The sequence below is a fragment of the Carassius carassius genome, chromosome 47 (assembly GCF_963082965.1).
Source record: "Carassius carassius chromosome 47, fCarCar2.1, whole genome shotgun sequence".
Classification (NCBI taxonomy): Eukaryota; Metazoa; Chordata; class Actinopteri; order Cypriniformes; family Cyprinidae; genus Carassius; species Carassius carassius.
The window spans coordinates 14,505,181-14,532,016 of NC_081801.1; the positions used below are offsets into that span (position 1 = coordinate 14,505,181).

At 37.8% G+C, this 26,836-nt stretch overlaps 1 protein-coding gene across 10 annotated transcripts in view; it reads right to left on the bottom strand.

Moving 5' to 3' along the window:
- Window positions 1-759: 759 nt before the first annotated feature.
- The window catches only part of LOC132130213 (serine/threonine-protein kinase MARK2-like), a 34,891-nt gene continuing 8,814 nt past the window's right edge, over window positions 760-26,836 (bottom strand). The window contains exons 2-18 of one of the 10 annotated variants that reach the window (XM_059541914.1): window positions 18,256-18,363; window positions 17,142-17,195; window positions 16,744-16,792; window positions 16,375-16,440; window positions 15,929-15,999; window positions 15,552-15,608; window positions 15,183-15,419; window positions 14,991-15,110; window positions 12,829-12,928; window positions 11,992-12,104; window positions 11,311-11,431; window positions 11,095-11,222; window positions 10,908-10,996; window positions 7,066-7,326; window positions 6,296-6,322; window positions 3,998-4,036; window positions 760-2,231 (exon numbers count right to left, since the gene is read on the bottom strand). In XM_059541914.1, the coding sequence (XP_059397897.1) occupies window positions 1,796-2,231; window positions 3,998-4,036; window positions 6,296-6,322; window positions 7,066-7,326; window positions 10,908-10,996; window positions 11,095-11,222; window positions 11,311-11,431; window positions 11,992-12,104; window positions 12,829-12,928; window positions 14,991-15,110; window positions 15,183-15,419; window positions 15,552-15,608; window positions 15,929-15,999; window positions 16,375-16,440; window positions 16,744-16,792; window positions 17,142-17,195; window positions 18,256-18,363 (2,076 nt within the window). In that variant the 3' untranslated portion in view covers window positions 760-1,795. The other 9 variants (XM_059541910.1, XM_059541913.1, XM_059541909.1 and 6 more) reach the window with 9 other exon arrangements.

The window sequence follows — 26,836 nt, forward strand, 5'->3', positions numbered from 1 at the left end:
ATAAAATTGATTGGGAGTAATTTACGGTTCGACCTTCATACTTGAAAATCGGTCAAACCGATTCAATCTGTGATTCTGACTCGAAATAAATAATTCGTTCACTAATCGGAAATCACTTACCGCAGATGTGCACGGGACAGAGGTTGCATCCGGTGTCAGTTTTTCTTTCCTTCCTCCGATTGTTCAACTTAGTTTACAACAAAATGCCCAATTATTTGAACTACACAGCTCAATTTACACATCACAATAATTTACAAATGTGGATTAAATCTGCCGCTGGGTTAAGATATATTCTCCTTTCCTAACCTGAAGAATCTCAAAACATTTTGCCAATGGTTGAAAACTCAACATTTAGAATAGTATCATAAACCAAGAATAAACTGATTATCAATTTATAATGAATATATAATAAATTTTTAACAGATCAGTAATTAATGTACATTTAAACTAAGATTTTAATCAAATTAATACCATTTAAATGTACAATGAATGACTTGGCATAACAGTAAAAGTAATTGTTAAATGTTAATTAAAAGAACATCACTATGGAAAGTGTTACCCTAAACCAAACAAACAAAAATTTCCAAGTGCTCTCAAATGGGAATATTTTATAAAGTAAATAGTTTTATTCATATTGCATGCTCTTTAAATCAATTAAAGAACAACAGCATATTTCACGTTGCTTGAAAGTGAAACAAAAGAAAATAAAACAATGCACTAAAATAAAAAGAATATTGCTCATAAACAACTGAACACAAATCATCCAATGTCTGGTTTATTCATATAATAATATTAATAATTATCTTCTCCAGAGAAAGGCAACGAAACAGACTCATTCCAGTGCAGCAGATTGGATCCAACCAACAATTCTTAATTGCACTACAATCCACCAATAATTACTTAATTGGCCCTTAATTAGTTTCAGATATATAACTCCTGCAGTAGAGGGAAAAAAAACAACAAAAAACTAATTGTCTGGGCACAGAGTGCTAAGAGGTGATTCACCTCCAGTGCACCAAGGGTTCAAGTCAACACTTCCATTTCAGCTCAAATAAGACACTGTACTGTGATGTAGAAATGGGGCAGAGGTTACGGAATAGCTACCATTTCATTGGCTAGATCAGAACCAATCAGAGCATGATGAGAGGATATGAAAATTCAAATGATGGCTCTAATGAATGTGACTAGCCATTTGGGTCTCGATATTGTGTTGTACATTCAGAGCGTCAACCGCCAATCTCTCCATCTCTGCTCATCACAGCTAACCTGGAATTGGAAGTAAGATCAAGTAATGCTGTGGTTTATCATTGTTTGTGTTTGGGGATGAACAAGGAATAAGGACCAGGATATAGGGGGAGAGTTAGCTGTCCATGACAGTAGCTGGTTTCTGTTTGTAGAAAAAAAAATTACTGGCAAACAATTCCAGTTTATGAAAACCAATGTCTTCTCACTTTTTCTGAATCGAGGACAATTGTGAGGTCCAAGAAAAACCACAACAATTGAACAAAATTATCACAAATAAAGTTGACAACACAAAGCATTCGAGGGGGTGAGTAAGGAACAGAAAACCCAAACCAAGACAGAACACCTCCCCCAAAAAATAACCCCCCTGAAATATGCACAAATGTCCCCCATGAACCTGTCTTACACCTTTTCCCCCATTACAGCCTCCAGACTCTTCATTGCTGCCGTACAGCTCACATCTCCAATGATTTTCCTTACAGTGCCTCCTCATTCCCAACACATGGGATCCAACCGTTCCTCAAGATCTTTTCCACAGAAACCATCCTCTTTCTCACAGTTTTAGCTCGTTGGCGATCTTCGAGGCGATGTTCTTAAAGGCAATGGAGGTTCCGGAGATCCTCTTGAAGCGCACCCCATTGAGCGAGAGGCGGGGTAGCTTGCACACTTCCATCTCCCATTGGACAAAGTCGTCATGCGTGGGGTCACCCGAAACACAGAGGAGCATGAAGCGCTCACGCAACTCGTAATCGCAACTGTTGGAGTCCAGAACTTTCCGGATCTCCTTCATCATTTCGTTGGGTTCCATGGAGGAAGTGGTCTTCATGCTCCAGGTGAAGCGGAGGGAGCGTGGTTTGGTGTCCTTGGAGGCCTGGGTGGATGAAGGTGTGCTGGACGCTGGAGAAGAGGAAGAAAAGGAGTCCTTGTTTTCATCACCAGACAGTCCATGGGTACCTTTCTCCATCTTGTCTGCTGTGCTCAACATGGGTCTTCAGTGAAAACGGTGAGAGGAGAGAGGCACAAACAGGAAAACATAGGTAAACATGAGGAAGACAAGTAAATGATAACAGACAGAAGAAGCTTGGTTGATTCGAACTAGTTCTTCTGCTTTAATACGTTTAAAGTTTGAATCAACATAATTAAATGTTTTTATCATCAACACAAAACACCAACATAGGGCTATGGTGGAAGACTACAATGCAGTCAAAACAACAGCATCCACTAATTGGACATCTGTTAAGTGCTTTTTGGGGGTAAAAACAAAAACAACAAAAAGTATACAAATATAAGGGTTAGTTCATCCAAAAATGAAAATTAGGCTGCATTTTACTCTCCCCCTAGGCATCCTATCTTCTTTCAGACTAATCCAGTCGGTGTTATATTAAAGACTTTGATCTTTCAAGCTCCATCATTGCAGTCAGTGTGTGTTGCATGCATCAGCCCAAAAGACCTGAAATAAAAAGCAACCTTCCATTAAAAAACAAAAGTCTCACACGGCTCCGGGGGGTGAACAAAGGCCTTTTTGTAGTGAATTGATGCGTTTTTATAAGAAAAATATCCATATTCAAAATGTAATAATCACTTTAATCTAGCTTGCACCAACAGTTGTACACACAAGCGTTCCCGGGGCGGATGACATCATAGGGTCAACGTTGCACATGCGCTGGTGAGTCTCGTGAAAACTGTTTGTTTACAGGACCAAAAGATGCAAAGTTTTATAACTTTAGAAAAGGAAAGCCAGTCTCCTCTTGGCTTATATAGAAATCCTCTTATATTCTTCTTTACAAATCCTTGTTTTGTACTTCTAAATTAGTGACTGTTGTTTTGTTTTGACCTCTTCTCTACATTTCCACGTCCATCACTTCTGAGCACACATGCACAAAGCTGACCTCATATGTAATTCCCCCAGAACTGCTTCTGTTTACAACAGTGAGCACAAGCTACATTCAAATGATTATTAAGTTTTGAATATGGATATTTTTTTTTCGCTACTGGAAACTTTTGTTCACCCCCTGGAGCCTTTTTCTTTTGTTTGATGGAAGGACGCTTTTTATTTCAGGTATTTTGGACTAAAGCAATGCAACACCCACTGACTGCAATGATGGAGCTTGAAAAATCAAAGACAATTTTTAATATAACTCCAACTGGATTCGTCTGAAAGAATAAAGTCATATACACCTAGGATGCCTCGGGGGTGAGTAAAATGCAGCCTGATTTTCATTTTTTGGTGAACTGACCCTTTAACTCTGTTTAGAAGCGTTGAAATTGTAAATGAATTTATAACATTTTCAGATACTAAGAAATTCTTGCATGTAAATCAGTCATTTAAAAGTTAGTTTTAAAAGCATTGTTTAAAAGTTTGCGGTCAGTAAAATTTTAGGGAACTATTTTAACAAGGACATATTAAATTGTTTAAAAGACATTTATGTTACAAAAATCCCTACTTTAAATAAATGTTGTTCCTTTGAACTCATTATTCACCAAAGAATTTGTAATATTATTGTTTGTTACTGTATTATGTATTAGATAAATGCAGCCTTGGTGAGCATAAAATACTTTGAGTACTGACCCCAAACTTTAAAACGGTAGAGCACATTTTGTCGTCTAATTTTTCAAAAGAAAAAATACTCTGTTTAAGCTTTAAATGACTCCACAACCAACTTTATAAAACATTTCTTAGTAAGTTATGATTCAGTGATTTGAGAAGTACGAGTTTGTAGATAAATGATTTTTATTAGTCACTCGTTGTCCTCACCTGCTGGCCTCATCTCGACCCTCTCCCTCATACGGACTCCTCAAAGAAAACCAACAAGTTTAGTCCCTCAATTCAAGTTCTCTTATTTCTGCTAGCTAAGTACTAGTCCTGTTCATGTAGATGTCATAAAACTTAAAATATCTTAAAATCCATAAAGCATCTTTTTACAGTGCCTTCACCACCTTCTTGAGCATTTAATTTTAAGCTCTTTACCTCGGGATCAACACACACTCACTTAAGCCACTTTGTATTAAGCATAAACACCTGACAAAAATTAGGAGACAAATGCTATTACACCAAAACTAGGATTTAAATATTCACCTTTCCGAATGGCCAGCAAATATCGGTGTCAAAATGAAAGTTTGGATTTTCTTTGTGTACATGATTTGTGTCTGGTCATTTAAGAGCATATAACATTTTAAATGACCCCAAAAGGAATTCAAACTAATTTCAAATCTTATTTGAAACCTAACATCAAAATTAATAGTATAGTGCAGTGCCTAGGGCAAAACTACCAGTGGTCCTTCTAAACTTTACTTCCCAAACTTGTCTGTCAGACATGAAGTGTAAAAATTAGCATCTAGTTCATTTTCTCATTTGTGTATTGTACAGCTGAACAAATGACTTCAGTGAGGTGTGTGTTGAATAATACAGTCGGACGGGGAGACCAGCCACCTCCAAAACAGCGCAGCACAAGAACGAAGGGACAAAAGCAGCACGTCTGTTTTAGTGCAGCATTATAAGAATAAGCAGTAGACCGTAAGAGGAGAAAAGCAGGTGTCACCCTTTACAACCCTCAGCATGAAGACACGACTGACATTCTCTATCAACCCTGCCTGGCTGTGTGCTTCTACCTGCAAACTATGAACTTACCTGACCTTAACCTTTGGGCAAAAATACACTAGAATAAGGAATTTAATTCTTTCTCTGACTGCGCTGAACAAACATACTTACGACATTAATAATGTAACAGCATTATACCTTCATTAACAACACTTCATTAATGCAAAAAAAATGTTGTTAATAAGGAAACCATTTATACAGGTTTTTTTAAACACCTTTTTATTTGAACCAGAAATTACACAGGTTTAAGTCCCACAAGCCTTAAAGCTGAAATAAAAATGGTCTACTCACCCTCATGTCATTCCAAACCAATAAGAATCTTTCAAGCACAAATTACAATATTTTTAATGTAACTTAAGAAATGAATGTTCTTCCTTTGAAAGTCCAATAAGCCAAAACACTGATGCTTCAAAAAGTTCATAAAGTGAATGTAAAAGTAATCCATCAATATGAATAAAGCACCTAAATGCAAGTCTTTACTTGGGATCATGAACAGATCTTTTTTTTTTTTTTTTTTTACATACAAGTATTGATCAGTGCACATATATGGAGCACATCAAATACAGTAAACACATTTGCTTCGGTGAAATGGACTTTCAATCAAGGGACTGAAATCTTTCCAGTTACATTAAATTTGTCTTTAGAAGATGAACAAAAGTTTTAATGGTTTGGAATGAGATGAGAGCATATAAATCATGGCAATTTTAATTTTTGGGTAAATTAATCCTAATGCCTTTGAAAGATTAATTCAACTGAACCAATTTATGAGTCATTTGTTCATGGATAAAGCTACAATAGTTACACTGTGTCTGTTGTGGATGTTGCAATAGAAAGAGTTGTTGATGTCTATTTATAGTTATCTTTTATCACATTTAATTTGAGTGCAAGCTCACAATTGAAGTAAAACACTTGTTTTTTTTTACTTTGGCACTGTAGATTTAGCTGCTGTATGTTTGAAAGTATTTTAGTAGATGTACAGTAACCTTTAAATGGATTAGAGTCATGAAAATTAGAGTTTCTGAAATGTTTTATCAAGAGTTTCAGTCCTTGTACAATGGTGTAATTAGAAACAATCTACAAAGACCTATAAAACTTGTGTTACACTATCATTCAACTGCATTGTAGGAGTGTAGTCATGTTGCATAATGACAGCACAGACAAGGGCACAGGGAGACCATTTCACAAGATCTGCGGCACAATGTACATGACCGGACTCCATGAGTTCATATGAGAGAGAAGCAGGATGTGATGCAATCGAGGAGGAAGAGAGGGCTGGCAGAGGAGTGAGTCAGGCAATGGACGCAGAGCATTAGTAAAGAATAATACCACGAAAAGATATGCATGTGGAACAAAAATAAATGCTGGTTCAAGACACAAGACATCACAGAAGGAATATAGAAGACAGGAAAAAGACATTGTCTCTGGAAAACGCAAGGGTAGCGTTATAATGCCTACCTTCTGGGAAATCTGAATGAGAGATTTCTACAAAAAAAAGAATTAGAGAAAAAGGGAAAAATGTGTTTCTCACATGTGCATGAACGATTGGAAAATCTCTCAAAGATTAAATACATCCTGTTTGGCTGATAGGAGAAGAGGTTAAAAAGGGTTCTTTATGAAACCTATGAAAGGTTTTGACCGTTAATTTTAGTTGGGGGCACTGAAAAGGGCACCAGGGTTTGTAGTCAGATTAAAGAATATGGATTAAACTAAGTCACACAGGGCCGTTTAAGATTGCTGAGGAAACTGAATTGTAAATGCATTGCATGAATGATTGATGTTAGATTAGGGTCCGGTTTGCAGGGTTCCCACACCTTTTCTCAAATTTTCTGGATTTTCCAAGTCATTCTTGATTGCTGGACAAAGATAAACCTTTGTTTATGTAACAACAAAAAAATGGCGATGCAATTAATTTCCATGACTTTTCTAGGCATGGAAATCACTCCCTGATATTTCTAGCGATTCCCTGACCGTTGGAACCCTGAATTTCATATGTTAGTAATCCTTCAGTTAGCATCTTTCACACTTAAGACCATCTCTGCTCCAGCAGCCCTTTGTTTCAGAGTTCATGATCTTAGCCATAAAAAACAGTGCCAGTCCAAACCATCTCGTCCTGAAAGAGGGGAGCACTGGTGAGAGTCATGAGAATGCGTGCATGTGTATTCCTAACCGTTCACTTAAGTAAACGCAAGTAACAGTGTCATCGTGTGGAGGGATCATGAACTCACCTGCGTACAAATTTGGAAGTAAACTTGCTGAAGATGCCTGTCCCAGGACGGCGCACCTGGCTGTTGCCATGGGAAAGCGAGGGGGAGGCTGAGGGGTCATTGTACGCTGAGGCTTGCTGGTCTCGTGTGGCTCTCTGCTGGCCGGCGTGGAAAGTGCTTCTGCTAGTCACCCCTCTGGAGAAGTTGGTACGGTCAGCCATTGAGGAAATGTTTATGTTCTGAGCTGAGGGGGACACCACTGGTGCTTTCTGGTTGGCCGTACTGTTTTGTACAAATCGTTTGCAAAGGTTAAAAGAGATTAAGTTAACACTCAACTCAAGTCTAGCAGCCATTCCAATAAAAAACAGCATCAACAAATGTAAGCCGCTTGAGAGCAACATGCAGCTAGAATAATCAGGCACAAAAGCATGAATAGGTCATTTCATTATGCTAACAACTGCAGCTCTTGCACTGACGGCAGACAAATTATCCTTGTGGAAAAGAACCTACAATTAATTTGAGATTGATTTTAAAAAGTGATGGAATAAAACCCAGGCATACACTTGCGTGTGAAAGTATAAATCCACCATCAGCCCTGTTTGTACCATGCCAGACATGTGACAAGCCACAGGCTTAAACCACACGAGGACCACATTTTTGATACATATTTTTTTCAATGTTACAAAACAATACAATAGGTTAATATATTAGTCATAACATAAGTGTTAAAGGTGAAGTGTGTAATTTCTGCAGAACAGGAAAAATTACTTTTCAAAAATATTTTTTACTTTTACAAAATGCACTGGTAATGCATTGTTTAATATTTAAGGACAACTTGAAATCAACTTATAGTTGTCTACCTACATTAAACCAAAGACAAGTATTCTAACACCGATTACACACATCTCCCTTAATACAGTAGTTATCATGCAGCTATTACCAACAAAAGAGGAGACTCAAACAACAGAAAACCAAAAAAACTAAAAGAAAATCTTCAGGGAGGGAGACAAAACCATTGTTAGCATTCACACAACGGTCTGTGACACAAGCTTGGATGTCACAAACGACTTAATTAAAGGTTACGCAAACAGTGACAGGTTTTAGAGGATATGAATGCACCGTCTGGTCTGGCTGCAGAAAAGAAGGGGTTAAGAAGGATGGGGCAGCAGAGCAACCCAACACATGAGACAATGAGTTAAAGCTTGCATGTGCATTATGAATTGGAAAGGAACAGATTGTCAGGTGTGTGTTGTGAACAATGTGTGTTTATGCGGAGGAGAAAGTGGAACGGCGTGTTATTGTGACGGACAATGAGTGAGAAAAGTAGGTATGGTTAAAAAATAAAAGTGTATGGCCTTCTCATCTCTTTGCTTGACGTATCTGGTACTTTGTCTGCAGATCTCATGTATTTCAAACCTCCCCAAAAAACTTTTTAAGTTTCTGCTTAAAAAAAAACAGATAATATATACGCCTTGGTTCATCCCTGGCTCTTGAAGTCGAATCCCCATCTGAATGGACTTGCCTGGGGCGATGTGCATGGAGGTCTGGGGGACTGGGGTGGGCAGAGGTGGACAAAGACTTGTGGTGACGGGTGCGGGATGAGGCGGCGAGGACCGCGGCCGCTGAGGCGGTGGAGGCGCGGGACCCTGGAGTGTTCAAGCTAGGGGAAAGACGAATCACAACATCCCCCATGTGCGGACGCCCCCCACGTACAGAGTGGAGGGAGGTATGGGTGAGGTTGTAAAGCAGACAGGTTAGACTCAGCAAAGATGGAGGGATGGATTAGAAAGGGATGGAATAAGACAAAAGCACACACCAGGAGAAAAAAATACAATGCTGCAGTGCGATAATGCAGGTTTGGATGCCATTTTGGCCTTAAGTCTATTTTTAGATCTATATACAAAGTTTGCCAAAGTTGGATCAAACTTGCATTATTGCTGGAAAGCACACTCCGTCTCAGTGAGAATCTAAAACGAGATATAATAATGATCAAAAGAGTCTGACAGACAGCATAAGCCTCAAGGGCATGAAGTGCATTTAAAAGCTACTTACAGTACCTTAATTATTAAACAGGTAAAGTTTATCAAACCAATCATTATACATGCGGAATAAAAGCAGACGAAAGACATCTGATGCATTTGTGAGGGTGATCTGGTGGCAGTATTTTTATTTGCTGGTCTGCAACCTGACCTTGCGCACAAATATAAAACTCTTTCCACATCAGTATTCTGACTGTGCTATGGGTTGTCACCTCAAGCAGACTTAAACATCCATATCATACGGTTTCCTGCATCCCTTTTCTGTGTAACCTGATTATTTGGGTCGGGCAAATTCTATGATTTCTACATGACTACATTTCTATGAATGTGCATATTTAAATAACTTTATTTGAGTAAAGACGTCTCCAATAAGACACTCTACTCTGGACTGTGGGCAGGTTTTACTCCATCTAAAAAAAATTATATTTGAGAGAGAAAAAAATTTCTATTTCTAGGAATCGTTAGAAAAATATTCTGGGTAGTTTACAATGTAGGATATATATCAACTGCATCTGTGGCATTCTGTCGATTACACAGACAATAATTCCCACCTGTCCCCAAGTTTGTAAAAATGAACTAATGCAGTTACAATAGTTGGCATTCTGCCCAGAGGGTTTAAGAGGACGTGCAGCTCATATTTCTGTAAAGAGCACTTCCATTGTCTGCTCAAATGGTGCTGTTATCCAAATCATCTTTCTGGGGTAGAACTACTTTTCTAGGCAGAGTTCGCAAAAACTTGCACTTAGTAAAAGTAACCAGATTTAATGTTTAGCTGGTCATATTACGAATCGAAAAATGAAAGGATATAACTTTGGGCGGGCAGGGTCCATCAGAGTTTCTACAACACAATATTCTTACGCTAGCATACACACTAATGTTCAAAAGTAGGTCAGTATGATTTAAAGAATAAATAAATAATAATAATTGCATCCAGAAAGGATACATTAAACTGATCAAAAGTAACAGTAAAAACATTTTTATAAATGTTACAAAAAACTCTTTTTCAAATAAATGCTGTTCTTTTGAACCTGTGTGACACTGAAGAGTAGAATATTGACTGCTAAAAATTCAGCTCTGCCATCACAGGTATAAATTACATCTAAAACACCAAAAAAAATTATATTAATTGCAATAATATTTTACAATATTATAGTTACACTGTATTTATGGTTAAATAAAGGCCACCTTGATGAGAATGGAAGGCTTTTCCTCGAACTTTCGAACAGACGTCTAAACTTTTAAGTGTTCCAATTATACTTTTCAAACGGAGATAATTGAAACACTGATTTATTGTGCTGCAACTGTAAGCATATAGCTGTTAATGAGTTTCCCTGAAAGAGGTGTCATAAATTATTGGCAGTTTTAATCTCTAGCATGCCACAGAAAGACATTAAGTTGAAAATAACTCAGAATATTATTTTATTGTATTGAAAGGAACCCAAGCTGCTGAGCTCTTGAATCATTACCTACTCTTTTTTTTTTTTAAATCCTTGGATGAATTCTAAATTCTTGAAGGCATTGCAAATCTAGCTGAACAGATTTCAGCTTCATGCTGCGTTTGAATGTGTTCTTGAATGTGTGCGATTGTCGATGTGTGAATGTATGTGTGCACATAACAGGATTATGTTTCCCATGCTGGCAGGACAGCAGCCTGACAAAATGAGTCGAGAGCAGAGAAGCTTTCCAAGCGGTCTAAATATACACATGGCCACAAACACTACTTTTAACACCAATCCACTGTGTTAATCCAAGTTTGATGGGTGCTTCCATTTTATTCGTAGCATGAAACGAAGATTCTGTACATAAAGAGGAATGTGGCAGTACCTGTCCTTGCCATTCTGTACTCCCAGAGTGGCCCTCTCAGTGATTGGCGAGTTCCTGCTGCGGCTGGTGCCTGAGGACAGGATGCTGTTCTATATGGCACATGAAGAGCACACAGAGAGATCAGTGCCGTGAGATCACACCCGTGCTGTGTATCAGTCATCGGCTCTTCAGGGGGCTCTGTACTCACAGTGGAAGGGGTAGGAGTTTTCTTATGGTCTCCGGAGATCAGCGGGCTGGGAGGGACTTTACTGGAGCTGCATGAACCACCGATGTGCTTGCTTTCGCCCTGAGGACGCTTGGTGGAAACCGAGGAGCCTGCAGTGTAGAGGGAAAACATCTGAGCTTTACAAACCAAACCAGCCGGCGCTTATGGTGGCTAATGACCAGCAGAATGATGCTGTACTTTGGTCTGTGGATCTGCGGGACTTTGGGTTGGAGGTATTGCGTTGTCCCTTATGAGGAGATGCTTGGGTGTTGTTTGTGAGGTCAGTGGCTAGGCGGGCTTTTATTGATAGTTCATCCATCTAGGAAAAAAGAAGAAAAAAGGTACTTATGTGCTTTGCACTTTAAATTTGCATTTTTACACTACTATGGTTAAAACAACTGCCATTGCAAAAACAGGAACTGTACAGTTAGGTACTCATATGTGTAATGATTCGTGTCATTTTTAATGAAGCCTCTCAAAATATAATTATGTACATGAGTATATGAATTGTAAGGTTCCAGTTTTAAAGATGGGAAATTCTGGAAATTCTCAGCATAATTGGCCGAATGTAGCGGTTACAATTAATCTAACAGAAATCAAACCAGAACAACAACAACAAAACAGAACAAAACAAACAAAAGTAGAACAAAATAAAAAAAACTACTAAAAAAAAAAAAAACAAGAAACAAACAACAAACAAAAATAGAAAACAGAACAAAAAAGAACAATGAAAAAAATGTATTTATACAAAGAAAAATTAAAAAAAAAAAAAATTTGAAAAAGCAATAAATAAATAACAGAACACAACAAAACCAAAAGCTATTACAGTTCTACATGCACAAACAGCCAGATATTCACATGATCTTTAGAGTACCATACCTCTGAGTTCCTATAGTCCAGTAATAAGTAAGTTGCCATGACATCATTGTATTTTTGGTTGATCAGGGAGTCTTGTATCTCATCTAGAGAGTATCCCATCCGTAGCATAATATCTGAGAGGACAGACAAAAACAGCTTACCTGCTTGACGACAACATCTTGACCTAGAGTTTTATATTCAGTGTTTCCACAATCATAAACTGTAGCCACGATGCTAGGGTATCATGGGTAGCTGCTTTGTGCATTCTAAGATGTGCTGGGTGTTTGGGTTGGTGATTTCTTACGGGCTCAAGCCAAAAGAACCTATCAACCATGTCTCAATATTCTGGTTACTATATATGGCTAAGATCCCTCCTAGAATGCAATCCACCGATCATAAAAGTCTGATTGCTTAAAGACGTAATACAAGTTAGGGCATCATTCATGTCTGCAGCACAAATGCTGCAAGATAAATTATGCACCAAACCTTTAATAGTTCATATTTTAATTACACAACACTAACCTCATGTATAAGCAACACAACTAAATATATTCGTTTTGAAAGTAACAACTATCAAAATTAAAGAAAACAATAATCCTGCACAAACAACACACTGTTGGGAGACAAGAAAACAGAAAAGTGTTATAAAGCAGGAAAAACTTGAGTTGTTGTGTTAACTCACAAATAAAGAAGCTCAAATGAGCTGATGTGTGGAATTCAGATTCAGTCCCATCACCAAGATATATTACCCAATCATAATCCATCCGGCTCTCAAGCCCCACCCACCACCATCACTAAAGCCCCAGGCCACGTCTGCCCCACCTATCTTCCAATCCCCTGAACTGCTGGGGTGCTGACCTGTCCTCTTAGGGTCCTTGTAGTCGGGTTGGGGTTCAATGTAGGGCTTCAACTCGTCGTCCTCATTGCCCATGTTCATCCAGCGGTCCTTCATGATCTGCTGCTAAGCGTAAGGAAGGAAAGGATACAAAATGAAGAGATCATTATGGGGTGTGGATCACTTGTGTAAATTAGCATGATGCAAAATAAAATAGTTGGCCTTTATTGAAGAGGGTACACAGACAGTCAACTGAGGGCAGCACTTCAAAATCACATCACACAGTGCTGAAAAGCTGAATCAGTCCAAGGAAACATATCAATCTGCAAACAGTTGTTTGTACAGAGTCTAAGCCTCAGACTGTACGCCCACAGACCGCCCGTGAACAATCTGATGCACACAGCACACAAAAATAGCAAAAGCTGTCTAAAATCATCAGATCTGATCAGATGGCTTTTATGTAATTTCCAGGAATAAAGGTTTATACAAAGTCATACAAAATCATTTTTCCAGGTAACATGTAGCTGCACAGGCAGAGCTGATCACTGGATTTGCCATAACTTGAGAGGTTCATGGCACTGAATTTTGCATACAATATTCAATAAGCTAATTTAAAGCAAATTTTTGATGTACATACTGTATATACTAGGGATGTTCATTTTAACCGGTTAACCATTAACAAAACGTTTAGAATTTTGACCGATTAATACAAAAATCACTTCTTTATTTTCAGTTATTTATCAATACATTTAAAAAGGTTTGCTGCATGGTTAAAATATGCTATGCGTATAAAATGTTTGTTTTTTTAGGAAAAGAGAAAAAAAACAAGTCGCGTATAATAAGTTGTATTTTATAATTTCATTCAGAAATGGGCTTAATGGCGACACGAAATGTTGCAAACATTATAATGAACTGTAAACATAGCTATGCTATTTTAGTTCTCCCAACTCCACAACAAATCATTTCAATAAACAGTTTTTAGAAAAGAACAAAAACCAAAAATAGGCCTTTCAGAAGTTACAGCAATATAAATGACAAGCAAAAACAAATTAATTTAGGCTAAAACGAAAGTGAAACCAGCGTTGGTTCTCTCATTCAACACAAATAAAAATGTTTCCGTATTCATGATGTATTTGAAAGCCAAATTATTATTTATTATGTACTTCACTCCCGTTCCAATATCTAATATGATTTGCATAACATCACGGCGGTACGGTGATAACTAAACGGTACTGATTTACTATATTTTTACTACATATTTAAACTGAGCAGTGTGTTTTTTTCCCATATGTTTGACTGACTGAATTTCATTATGATAATGAACAGGCTGCATTGTCAAGGTAGCAAAGCTTAACTGTGTGTTCATGCGGCGCCAGCGCAATCACTTGAGTGGAAGAAGCAACTACTCCCTACAGTCATAAAGATAATCGGAATTGTAAACTGTTTGCTTTTAGTTGCGTACATTAACAATAAAAACAAATGTGTGTGAAAAACAGCCCTCTGGTCCTGCCCTCTGGTTTCCTTTCGTGCAGCACAAAAATGAACCAAAACTGCATTTTTCGTTCATTTTCTTAATTATTTAAGTAAAAATATATTTCTTGTATAAGCCTATTTATTCATTCACATAAGCGCTTCAGGTGCATGATGTGATATGATGACCCATGTGAATCCTCATGTTCTGTTGTTTGCGGCTTTTGTAAAATCAATCCCCGGGAAACAAATGTTAGTATTTTTAACGGGTCACAGACACTGATACTTTCTAATTTAATTCAATTCCAATTTAAAATAGTCTTGTCGGTTAATGGTTAATAATCGGTTAACGAGCCTCGGTTGTTGGTAAGGAAAAATAACCGAAATGAACATCCCTAATATATACATCAAATACATCAACAGATCTTAATATAGTTTATTTAACCTTCTGGTTTGTTGAACTGATTTCAAAATTTTCACTGAATTCACAATTTTATGATGCACACATATTTTAAGATCAAAACTCTAGGAAAAGGGTAAAACAATCAAATCTATACATAATCGGTTTTAAATCAACCTCTGAGACATAAAGTGCCTAAAATCGAAGAAACACCAATATCGGCTTTGCCAGAATAAGCTGCAATGTAGACCAGACTTTACACAATATTTATAAGTCAAGGCAGGAGATTATGCAAGTATTTATGAATGTTCAAACCTCAAGGCTCCCTCTCTTGGTTGGGTTGAGTATGAGTAATTTCTTCAACAAGTTCTCACAGTCGGTTGACATATAGAAGGGAACCCTGTACTTGCCCCTTAAAACCCGTTCTCGCAACTCCTACGAACACACAAACAAGCATTCAGCATTTATGTCAAAGCTGTTGACACTGCCCAATTTGTCTGTGCTCACCTTTAGATTCTGTCCATCGAATGGCAAAGAACCGCTGACCAGTGTGTATAGTATGACCCCAAGGCTCCAGACATCCACCTCCGGCCCGTCATACTTCTTTCCCTGAAAGAGCTCGGGGGCAGCATAAGGAGGGCTGCCACAAAAAGTATCCAGCTTGTTGCCCAGTGTGAACTCGTTACTGAAGCCGAAATCGGCAATTTTAATGTTCATATCTGCATCCAGGAGCAGGTTCTCTGCCTACAATCAAGGGAGAATCTTTAATGATCATGTATTTAGGGATGAAATCCAATCTGCATCAGTATAGAAGACTATTCACAAAGGCAGAGGTAAAGATATATAAAATACAGTGTGAAAATGTATCTTGTGTACCTTGAGGTCTCTGTGGACAATGCACTTCTGGTGACAGTACTGCACCGCTGATACAATCTGCACACACGCATAAGCAGCAGTTACTTCTATATCAACACTAGCTTACACACAAACTGACTAGAATAAACTTTAGCAACTTTTAAGAACCATTCATATCAGGTATTGGCATTAATATTAACAAATGTGACTGCTTGAATAAGCACTTCAAAAAGAGGATTGACTGATCAGATGAGCCATACCATCATTTGAACAAGGCATAACATTTTAAAAGTAGAAAAGAAAGTACTTATAAAAGAGGAACCCAAACACCACTGATGTGTTTACAGCCCCTATGGAGCTATGGATTACATATAACAACCAAATGTGCAGTTTCTCACCTGTCTGAATTTGGCTCGAGCCTCTTTCTCTTTCATTCTGCCGTGGGCTACGAGGTAATCAAACACCTCACCTGCAAACCAAGAAGGGGAACAACAGTCACGGTTAGAAAAGAAACAGTTGCAATAAAATTGAGAGGGTAAGCTAGAAGTCTGGCTTTGGTACGAACACAGCCTCTGGTACTTTACTATAAAGCAATAATTTGCGTATCAAATAAACAGCCTCAGGTGACAGATAAAATGAAACTAGAGCTGTCAATAAACTGAAAATTCATGTGTATTGAATGTGATTTGTATGGCATTCAAAGTGTGTTTCACTGTTTCCTATGGAATGTGGTCTATGTGGTGGGACCATTTACATAATAGCTGAACATTCAGACATGAAAAAACATGTAACGTGTAACAGCGTAGACAAAATGAGGTTAAAATGGGTTGGGGAGAGCTCTGACCTCCGCTGGCATATTCCATCACCAAGTAGAGTGACTTTTCTGTCTCAATGACTTCAAACAACTTCACTACACGAGGACAAGAGGAAAAAAAGAGATATGTAAGAAACATTTGACACATTTTGCTTTATTTAAAGGCAATGTAAGTATACTGGATGAAGACTAAAAATCATTTTGATTTGGATTATTCCCAAGAGGTTTTATGCTCACCAAATCCAGTTGCACAGAAAAACACTGACATTTGGAGGAGGATTAATGAACCCAACAATAAAAAAATACCAAAAAAAAAAAAACAGTGGGCACAGCCAAAACCAGACAAATGGAGATTCAAGCTTAGAGACTTATGGTGATTTGTCTGTCAGTTAAGCTTACCAATATTTGGGTGATTCAAGAGCTTCATGATCCTCACTTCCCGAAATAGCTGAAAAGGGAGATGGAAGATGTCAATTTGCAGCAAACAGATGATGTGGATGTTCTTCACGGAGTGTAAATATTTCAAGCTTGTGCACACGAGTAAAACGTGGTTAAGAACTACCCCCATCAAACCCCACATCTGACTAACCCTTTACTTCAGGAAGTATTGGAGTCTAATTTTCTATAATTAGCTGCCATGGGCCCTACAGAGAAAAGGCTTTGGATCTTAAAAGTTGTGAGGCAACAGGAAGAGACAAATTAACAGAGGTGGGAGAGTTAAAGATAACAAATCAGCAGTAAACTTCTGAAATTGTATTTCGACCCCATTAAACTTTAGGAGGAATGGTTAGACTCACCTTTTGAAGACTGGAGGAGTTGAGCTGAGCCTTGTCTATGATTTTCACCGCCACCTGATTGAGAGGGTGAAGAGCTTGGTTAGGGAGAGTGCTTGGGAAAAGCCCTGAGGCAGCAGGTACACATCAGCCTCGGTCTGCCTTAATACAGATCACAATCTCACATCATCAGGAAACAATTCAACATGCTGCATAGAGATTACAGCATGCTGCTGCTGCTGCTGCTCCTGCGGCGAGCGCACACATGTGAACCAAGAGTTCTCTGCTTCACCCTCTTCTCTATCGGTCTCATACTCCTCTCTGTGGTCACGAGTCACTTGGTGCGCTATCAGCGTCTCAGAACCATGCAGTCTCATATTTTTCACATTGTGACACATCCAAGTAAAAAGTTACTCAAAGAAAGGAAATGAAGTGTAGGCCCGTGACTTGGTTCGATTTATTGGTTGCGGATTAGGCAGAGTTTAAGCAAACGAAACCATTGGAGAAGTCTGGCATACGTCAACAGGGACAAGTCTTTTGAGATATTTCAATTCATTTAAAAGGGCAAAAAACTAATGCAACTTCTCTACGAATGAATCTCAATAAGATCGGTAATATGCATTTAGAAAAATGGATGAATTGTGAATATATTTCATGCAAACTTTACATTTCCAAAAATAAAATTGAGAGAAGGTATTTAGAGAAAATTCCTTCCATTTTATTCCAAGATGTGTATTGCAAGATGATTTTTAGCATTAAAATTACAATTTCATTACAAATTTACAGTGTTTGTTACACTGTTGGTACTATTAGATGTTGTTCTGAGTATGATCATAGTATGATGACAAAAATACAGTTTAATGATTACAAGGAAACATTTCTACATACACTTTCAGTGCATAGCAGAGGCCGTCTTTTTTTTGTTTCATTTTTTTCTGAGAGGGATCAGGTGGACGGCTGCTGCGGTTGCTTTAAAATCTCTGAGGCGTCAGACCTGAGCTAACAACTGAGCAGCATGTTTATCTTCATCTGCATTATAGAGATTTAAACACATTCCACTTATCAGACAAATCACGTGTCATTTAAACAGCCTACAGTTTGTCACACTTTTTATTTGGGGTGTAAATTCAACCCTCACCTCTTTGTCAGTGAGGACGTGCTTGGCCAGTTTGACCTTGGCGAAGTTGCCTTTGCCGAGGGTTTTCAGGAGTCTGTAGCAGCCGATGTGGGGCTGCTCGGAGCGAGACTGCAAAGGGGGAGGGGGAGGGGGAGAGAGAGAGAGAGAGAGAGAGAGAGAGAGAGAAAACAGTTTAGGCCAGTGTTTGCTTTTTCAAACTATTCCACAACACAATTTTTCACCTGGGAATGGTTATGAAGGTTGAACCTAAACACACAGATGTGAGGTTTGCAGAGAAATGCTTTAATAATATCCTTATCAGAGCTTGGGTGATTCTGACTGTATAGGACTGTTGCCAGTCGCCATCTGACTCTCACACTAAGAGGGCATGCAGAGTTGAGGAGTGAGGAAGAAAAAGAGCAGACATTAAGGATGCACCACGAATTCTGTAGAAAAAAAGCATTTTTGGTATTTGACTGATAGGAAGAAAAAAAACAGGCAGTAAATTTTCAAATTGAGAACACTACACTGACATCCAATAAAAAATTAAATGGTAAACTAAATGGTTCAGGTTTCATTTAAGTAAACAGCAGCTGCTAGTGATGGAAGATATATTGATGTAAAAGAGATTGTGTTAAGATAAGCAGAATGTCTAAATCCTAAAGATGCACATTGCAGGCAAAATTCAGAAGTGACAGTTTATATTTTCATTTCCTAACTTGTATTATAGTCCCAATAGCAAACTTTACATCCTTTGCTCAGCATCTTAGTTATGACCAAATATGTCCGTGATATTTATTGTTTTTTGAAACATCTCTTATGCTCACCAATGCAGTTACTGTAAAACAGTATTTCTAAATATCTTTTCTATATTAAAATATAAATTGTAATGCATTCCTGTGATGGCAAAGCTGATTTTTCAGCAGCCATTTCTCCAGTCTTCAGTGCCACATGATGCTTCAGAAATCATTCTAATATGCTGATTTGGTGCTCAAAAATTATTTCTTATCATCATGTTGACAACAGACATGCTGCTCATATTTTTGTGGAACCGGTGATACTTTTTTTTGTGTGGATTCTCAGATTAATAAAAAGTTCAAAAGAACAGCCTTTCTTTGAAATAAAAATGAGTTTTAAATGTCTTTACCGTCGCTCTGGTTAACATAATTCATCCTTGAATAAAGCATTAATTTCTTAAAAAAAAATATATATATATATATACACACACACACACATACAAATGCTTCCCAATAAATTATATTCAGTGTGTAATGTGTAATATTCAATACACCTGATTTCCAAGGAAAACAATGTATGACAGCTGCCATGCACTAATGACGCCCTTATTTTGAATAGAGTCTTTTTACAGTCAATATTTCAATGAACACTTGAATAATTGTACTTTTTTTATACCTACATATTACTTTACCACATTAACAGCTCCATCGACCTTTAAAATATTAATGTCTGTAAAAATGTAAGAAGTTCAAAATGTAACTTTAGCTATTCCAAACAAAGACTATCAAAATGAACACTTTCAGTTTTGGTTTTCAGACCAGTATTTCGGTTTCAGACATTTTCATTTTAGTGCATCACCAGCAGAGATGACGAGAAAAGAGAGAGATTGAGACAGATCAAGGGTGATGTGTGATGCTGTGAACTTGGTCACATGACAGACAGCAAGCAAGTGAGAAAAAAAAAATTAAAAAAAGAGGAAACTAATGGAGAGTGAGTGAGAGTGAGTACGAGACAGACAGAGACCGAGAGAGAGACACAAAGATAAGTTTTTGACATTGGGGATTTCTCTCGACTTAGTATCATGAGGTACATTTGGTTCTTTCTGTGTTGACTGGGGAACAGAGCATCAATTGTGGACTGTCCCAGTGTGTGAGCTCAAATTAGAGCTGTAGTCTGAGGACAGGCTGTTGACCAGTGAGGTGAGCACATCAATGTAAACAGATACTCTATTGTCTAGACTGTCGCACATTTTCACAGTAAACAGTTAATGCCACCATGTTCACATTAGTCCACGTGACGTGTCAGTCCCTGAAGTCTGGCTTGTGTCTGTACATCAGTGTGCTAAGAGTGCCCTTTATCTACAGAGGGCAAAAATCTATAAAAACACAATTTCAAAGTACTCAAAAAAACAATGGATGAAGTCTGTGATTTAGTTTTGATGTGTCTTCCTCATCATACCCTCCTGGAGCCAGATTAATTTACTTCACTTCTGCTTAATATATGTATATATATAGAGAGAGAGAGAGTACTTGGACGATCGATCGTGAAAATGATAACCCTGACTTTAAAAAAATATATTTAGCTGTTTTCTGATTGGTTATTGCAAAACTTTGGGCGATATCTGAGGTCTGATTTGTAAATGTTCGACAGCATGCCTTCCAGACCGGAGAACTAAAGTGAAACTGGATTTGAAAGGCCAAAGCGATGCCTGGAATCACTTTGATCATAAAAATTCAGTTAAGCACAAGATGTCTAGCTCCAGTCTGTCACATACATGTTATAATGAGAACAGGATTGGTATAGAAAGCTACAAATTCTCTGTGCTTTAGTTGCCTGTTGTTCAGCAAGCTGTTAAGGGAAGTTTAGACTAGAACATAGTCATAGTCACGTACGCATTCGTGTCCTTTAGTGCAGTAAGTTTTAATGGGTATACATTGGATTATTTTAATATAGGATGCATTTCTCTGATTTTTATTCACATTTTCAGCTCAAAAGCATTGCCTGATATTATTGACCATGACTGGGTTATTTAAGATGGTCATACTGTTTTAAGATGCTTCTTTTTCAAAAACATGATATTATTAAGGGCAGAAGTAATATTTTTTTCCAATAGTAGGCACATACATAACATTATAACGAGAACAGTCTAGGATGTTGTGAATTCTTTCTGCTGTCCTTGCCCATGTTTCAGCGTGCTGCTATGAAAAGAGCTCATCCACAGCTCAGAGTTACACTCTCTGGATAGATGATGTAACTTAGCTGAAGTTCATTTAGGAATTTGCATCCTTTTGTGCAGAAAGAAGTTGTAATGTTACATTTATCTATTGCATCTAGGATATTTGACTAATCTCACAGGATGTGGTATAGAACAGGCTCCGGGTTACTGGAGTTCATCTCTTCAGCTTCATCTCATGCAGCTCTTTCTTTTAGAGGTCTCTTTTATGAACATTGATGCAACAATCTAACAGTGTTATATTTTCTAGTCATATTTTCATTATCTATGCACATAATGGAATATATATAAAATACTTAAAAAAAAAAAAAAAAAAAAAAAAAAAAAAAAAAAAAAGTGTATGTACATATATATTTGTACATATATACACATATACATATACATGTGAACAAATAAATGATAAATGTTCAAAAAAAATTACATCATACATTTTACCAAAGTTATTATCTTTTATTATATATATATATATATATATATATATATATATATATATATATATATATATATATATATATATATATATATACACACACATATACACACACATATACACACATATACACACACACAGAATTATCTATTATAAAAGATTATATCTGTTTCAGTGCAAAATAGGACTCATTCTTTGTGAGATTCTCCCACGTAAACAATCACCTTCACACAAACAAGTTTGCCTGTTGTACGTGACAAAAGGGAAGTGTAATGGTACTGCAGCGAGTGCACATCACACTGAGCTGATGTGCTGCGAGGGTCTGCAGTGCGAGTAACACTGAACACACACACATCGCTCTGACCTTCAGTACAGAAGCTCCGCTGCTCACCCACAAATCTACACACCTATCACCTCACCAGATCGATGATATCACTTCAACACCAATGCAGCAAGGGAAAATACTACAGAAACATGTCTGCACACCATGATAATTCTTACACAATTAACGCCTGATAGATAAAATGCTAGACCAGCCACATACAACAGGAAGAGGCAGTCTGTCTTCCTTTGAGAATCTAATAACAATACAAGTAAATAAGCAACGAACCTCAGGCACTTTAAAAAACACTACGTTTTAAAAATGGCATGTGATGGGATCATTGTAAAGAGTGTAAGTCTATCACTTACAGATATCAACAATAAAAAGTGCATATGTAAAGAGCCATTCACAAATGAAGTGCTTTTCAAAAACAGCTAGGAGCCCTACAGAATGAAATTAAATGTGGGGTCCTGAGATGAAGTTGAAATATTTTTAACTTGACAAGGTGTACTAAAAGTTAGATGTTGGAAAGTGCCACAAAATGGCCAAAACATAAACCAATTAAATAAACAGCACAGAAAACATGTACTGGTATTATGTGAGCAGCCCCCAAGTCATATATCGATGTGGCTCTGTCATGTTTTTGCTTCCATTTATGCCTTAACAAAGACAACATGAAAAACACGAGCTGTGAATTTAATCTTCTCAAAGGATCATGACAGAAGTTAGGGCAGGTACACTAGAATGGTTTCAAAACAAAAGCCCAGTGTTGATAGCCATAGACGAATAAACCTTAGGCCTACTTCAGAAGATCTCTGCCAAAAATAAGGTCCACAAGCTGACCACTCTGGGGATCCGAAATGGGAAAAGCATTTTTCCCTCACACACTACATCATAACAGGAAGTCGGGCTAATTCCCGGAAGTTCAATGATAGAGGAGAATAAGACGAGAAGAAAAAAGCCTAAATTGTTTGGGTTTTCTGTCACACACAGGAAGCGACGTGTCTGGGTTTGTCAGGAGGAGTGGCTGCCGGAGTCAGACGAGGCCTTCAAGAAGCTCTATGGAAACGAAAGCCGACATGCTCGGACAGCTGGGAAATAAGACAATGGAACGGAATGGGAGAAGACAAACTGCAGACTGAGCCCTTCTGAAGGTTTCTCCAGTTCATCTGTTCCACTAGCAATAAGTCAAACATACAAGAATGCCAGAAGTAGTGTTGTCAAAAGACCCGGTACTTTGGTACCAAGTCGGTACTAAAAGAATTTAAATGTGACGGTACCAGGTTTCTTTAAGTACCGGTGGTACCGAGGTCCCGTTCAAACCCGGTTCAGCGCTATGATTTCCGCGAAGTAGAAAACGAGGACGGAATCTCAAAATGAAACTTACGTTTTAATATGGACAGTCATGGAATTTGTCAAAGTTAGAATAAATTAATCAAATCAAATCTCCATATGGACCAGTATCGGTAAATGTTAAGCCGCAAAAGTTGTTTGAAATATGAATCCGTGTTCTGCGCGTCTCTGTGTGAATTAATGAATGGCAGAGACGTGTGGGTTTGTTTACAACATAGACTGAAGCTCATGACGCTTGCATTAATTTCAGCATCTGAGCTTCAGAGTTCTCTCTCCATCAAGCGATCTGAACTTTTCAGTTCATCTCAATGGACGCACAGCGCACCTGTATTTGATGCTCTGTAAACTCTTTGTGAAGGCGCATGACTCACCGTTGCTTTACTGATAGCGCTGTTTCTCACACATGCAAAGAGAGAGAGAGCAAGAGTCTTACCACGCTGAATCGACACGCTATATGTAAACTATTCTTTGTCTTCTCCGGTCAAAATAATGGAGTTCATTTAGAATTATTCATATTCATTTTCGAACAAGCAGAAGACATACCGGTTTCTCCGTAATATTTTTTTTAAAGAAACCCTCAATGACCAAAAATATCTTAAGTATCACCACCACTCTTAAGTTCAGTTACAATGACAAATATGCATTCATTAGGCCTAAAAGTTAATTTTTACATAAAGGCATTGTGCTAGAAATATTACTATTATTTAGTAAAATGTATGTGATACTGCTACTACTGTTGAAAAAAATTATAAAACTTTATTTTTTTAAAGAAATAAATCACAATATTTCTTCCATGTTTTAATTGTAATAGCAAATCCCCTTTATTTACCAAAAATAAAATGTGTTTAAATTTCATAAATTAAAAGACAAATTAAATTTGGGTGAAACTTGTTTACCGTTTTTCATGATTATATAACTTGTAGAAAAACTTTAAACACAATTGTAAATAAGTATAAAGAATGGCATTGGTTTTATTTTTAGTGCTTAAGTTTTTTTTTTTTAATTGGCATATTTTTGTGTTTTGCTTTGGTACCGGAATTGGTACCGAGAACCGTGGATTTTCACTGGTATCGGTACCGAATACTGAAATTTTGGTACCGTGACAACACTAGCCAGAAGAATGATGTCATCGCAGGGTTACATGTGTTAAACAAGGACTACTAGGTTTCAAAGAAATTGAAGAGATTAAAGGTGCCATGTGCAAAAATTGAGGTAAAAATATACAAAAAATGACCTACACGCATCAAAAGTATGAGAAGAAATAAGGGCGATGATGTCATTAAAAAAATGTCAAGTTATAGTGCTGCAGAGATATCAACCTTAATTAGCAGTAGCATTACTAGCCCCGGCCCGACAGCAACATAACCACCAGCCAACCTGCAATACACGAATAACTCGCACGGCTTGTGGGCGTACTTATACCTGATGTCAATCATGTGAAAAGTACAGCCCACTACTTCATTTCAGTTCAGGGAAGAGAGCGGAAGGATGACTTAAGCCCTTGGCAAGAGACCATCACCCACTACAGGGAAACAACCGCGCTCGGAATCACAAATCAAATCCGATAAGAAAAGGAGCCGAACCAGAGTAAACATCGGCACTGCTTTCAATCGCTGGAGACAACTGATGGACCTGAAATGAGGTTCGAGACCAAACTTGCAACATTTCTTTTGGATTGGTAAGTTAGATGCTGTTAGTATTTCGCTAGAGGTTTGTTTTATATGTTTGTGTATTTTTTTTTCGGGAAGTTATAACATAGAAATGTATTGAAGGCTGTTCTATAAACGTGCTAATGTTAGCGATGGCTAACCGTAGCTGCGTTTGATAATTAGCTAGCTATAACTTACCCATTTTTTTATATCATAAGTAACCTGCTCTAACTAGTCTGTTGGTCTCCGTGTCCTCTTTGCTTCGTGGTTTTTCTGTACGTGAGAAAATTGATGTGTGGCGTGAAAGCGTGTGAAAAGAGTCAATTGCGTGTGTCTCACGGTGAATGTTTGAGAGTTGGCAGCTCTGGTTACGTTGGTTGGCACTAGCTTGGTCAACATCAGCTGTCTGATGTTGACCAATGATGTTGACAGAATGCTGTCTGTCAAATTAATTTAATTCAAATAATGTGTATATACAACTCAATGTAATATGAACAAAACGAATATGAACATATTCACTGGTAAAGGTGAAGGGGAGTAGCTTGAAGATGTCATGTTTCAAAATCACTTGACATCACCCAACGTTCCTCTGGAGGCAAAACGTCCTCTTATAGCAGCGGTTCTCAATTCCAGTCCTCGCGCCCCACTGCTCTGCATATTTTGCACGTTTCTCTTTAACAACACACCTGATTCAGATAATCAGCTCGTTAGAAATGAACTCCGTGCATGAACTGTTTTTCAAATGTTCATTGCTCTCTACTCTCTGAGCAGGGGAAATCTGTTGAAGTTTACCTCACATCGAAACATTCATTCACTGATTTGTGCTGTGCAGCGTCTTTAAACATGGACAACTGTGACATCATATACCTCTGTAAATCAATACAATTTAAATTCACGTCTTGCACACTTCAATGCACTTTGATTGGAACATATAGCTACGTTCGCTTCGAACTGGAATCATGGCTGAATATCCTGTGATGTCCACTTCGCAGGGCACTTATGTTCGAATATAACAAATGTCTAAAGCGCTAAGAGAAACCTTCAAAATGTGCAGAGCAGTGGGGGGGCGAGGACTGCAATTGAGAACCGCTGTCTTATAGGCTTCGGCTATGCTCTAGGATTGTTGTGAAGGTAGGGGCGGAGCATAGAGACTATGCCGTTTCTCGTTTGTTACTCTAGAGTAAACCAATTCACTTTATTGAGGCATACTGCCCCCATTTGGTATGGAATGTGGAGTATGACTTGATTTTTTTGCCAGATATGACAGATGGCACCTTTAAGGAGCTCACAGTAATTAAAAAGTGGATGTTAGACACAATTATCGCAGACTAAATGAAAGGTGTTGGACAAAACTACGATCAGAATGTTGAATGAACAACATTTAATCACTGCAGTAAATACAGCTGGAGAATTATGGCAACAACCGATGACATCATCTTTACTCTACTTGATTATTGACAGATACATGACGCATACACACAGACCCGAGACTCGAACCCACAACCTTAGGGTTAGGAGAAGGGCTGTGCGATATGGACAAAAAAAAACCTATCACGGTTTTTTATCAATTTTGCGATTTCGATTTATCACGATTTTGACACACACAGACATGCTTTACAATCATGAATGCATTCAGTATAAATTTGAAACATATTTCCAAAAGAAAACCATTGAGAGCTTTATCAAAAAGTTGTAACATGTCTCTAGAACAGACATAAGTCAAAAATAATCACTAAGATGTCAAACAAAATGTCTAGACATATGGCAAAAAATAATAATAAAAAAATAAAATCCGTGTTCAGGGATTTATTTATTTATTTATTGCCATGCATTGGTCATAGAACTCACTGTGAATGTTTTGATCCGTTAACATGGGC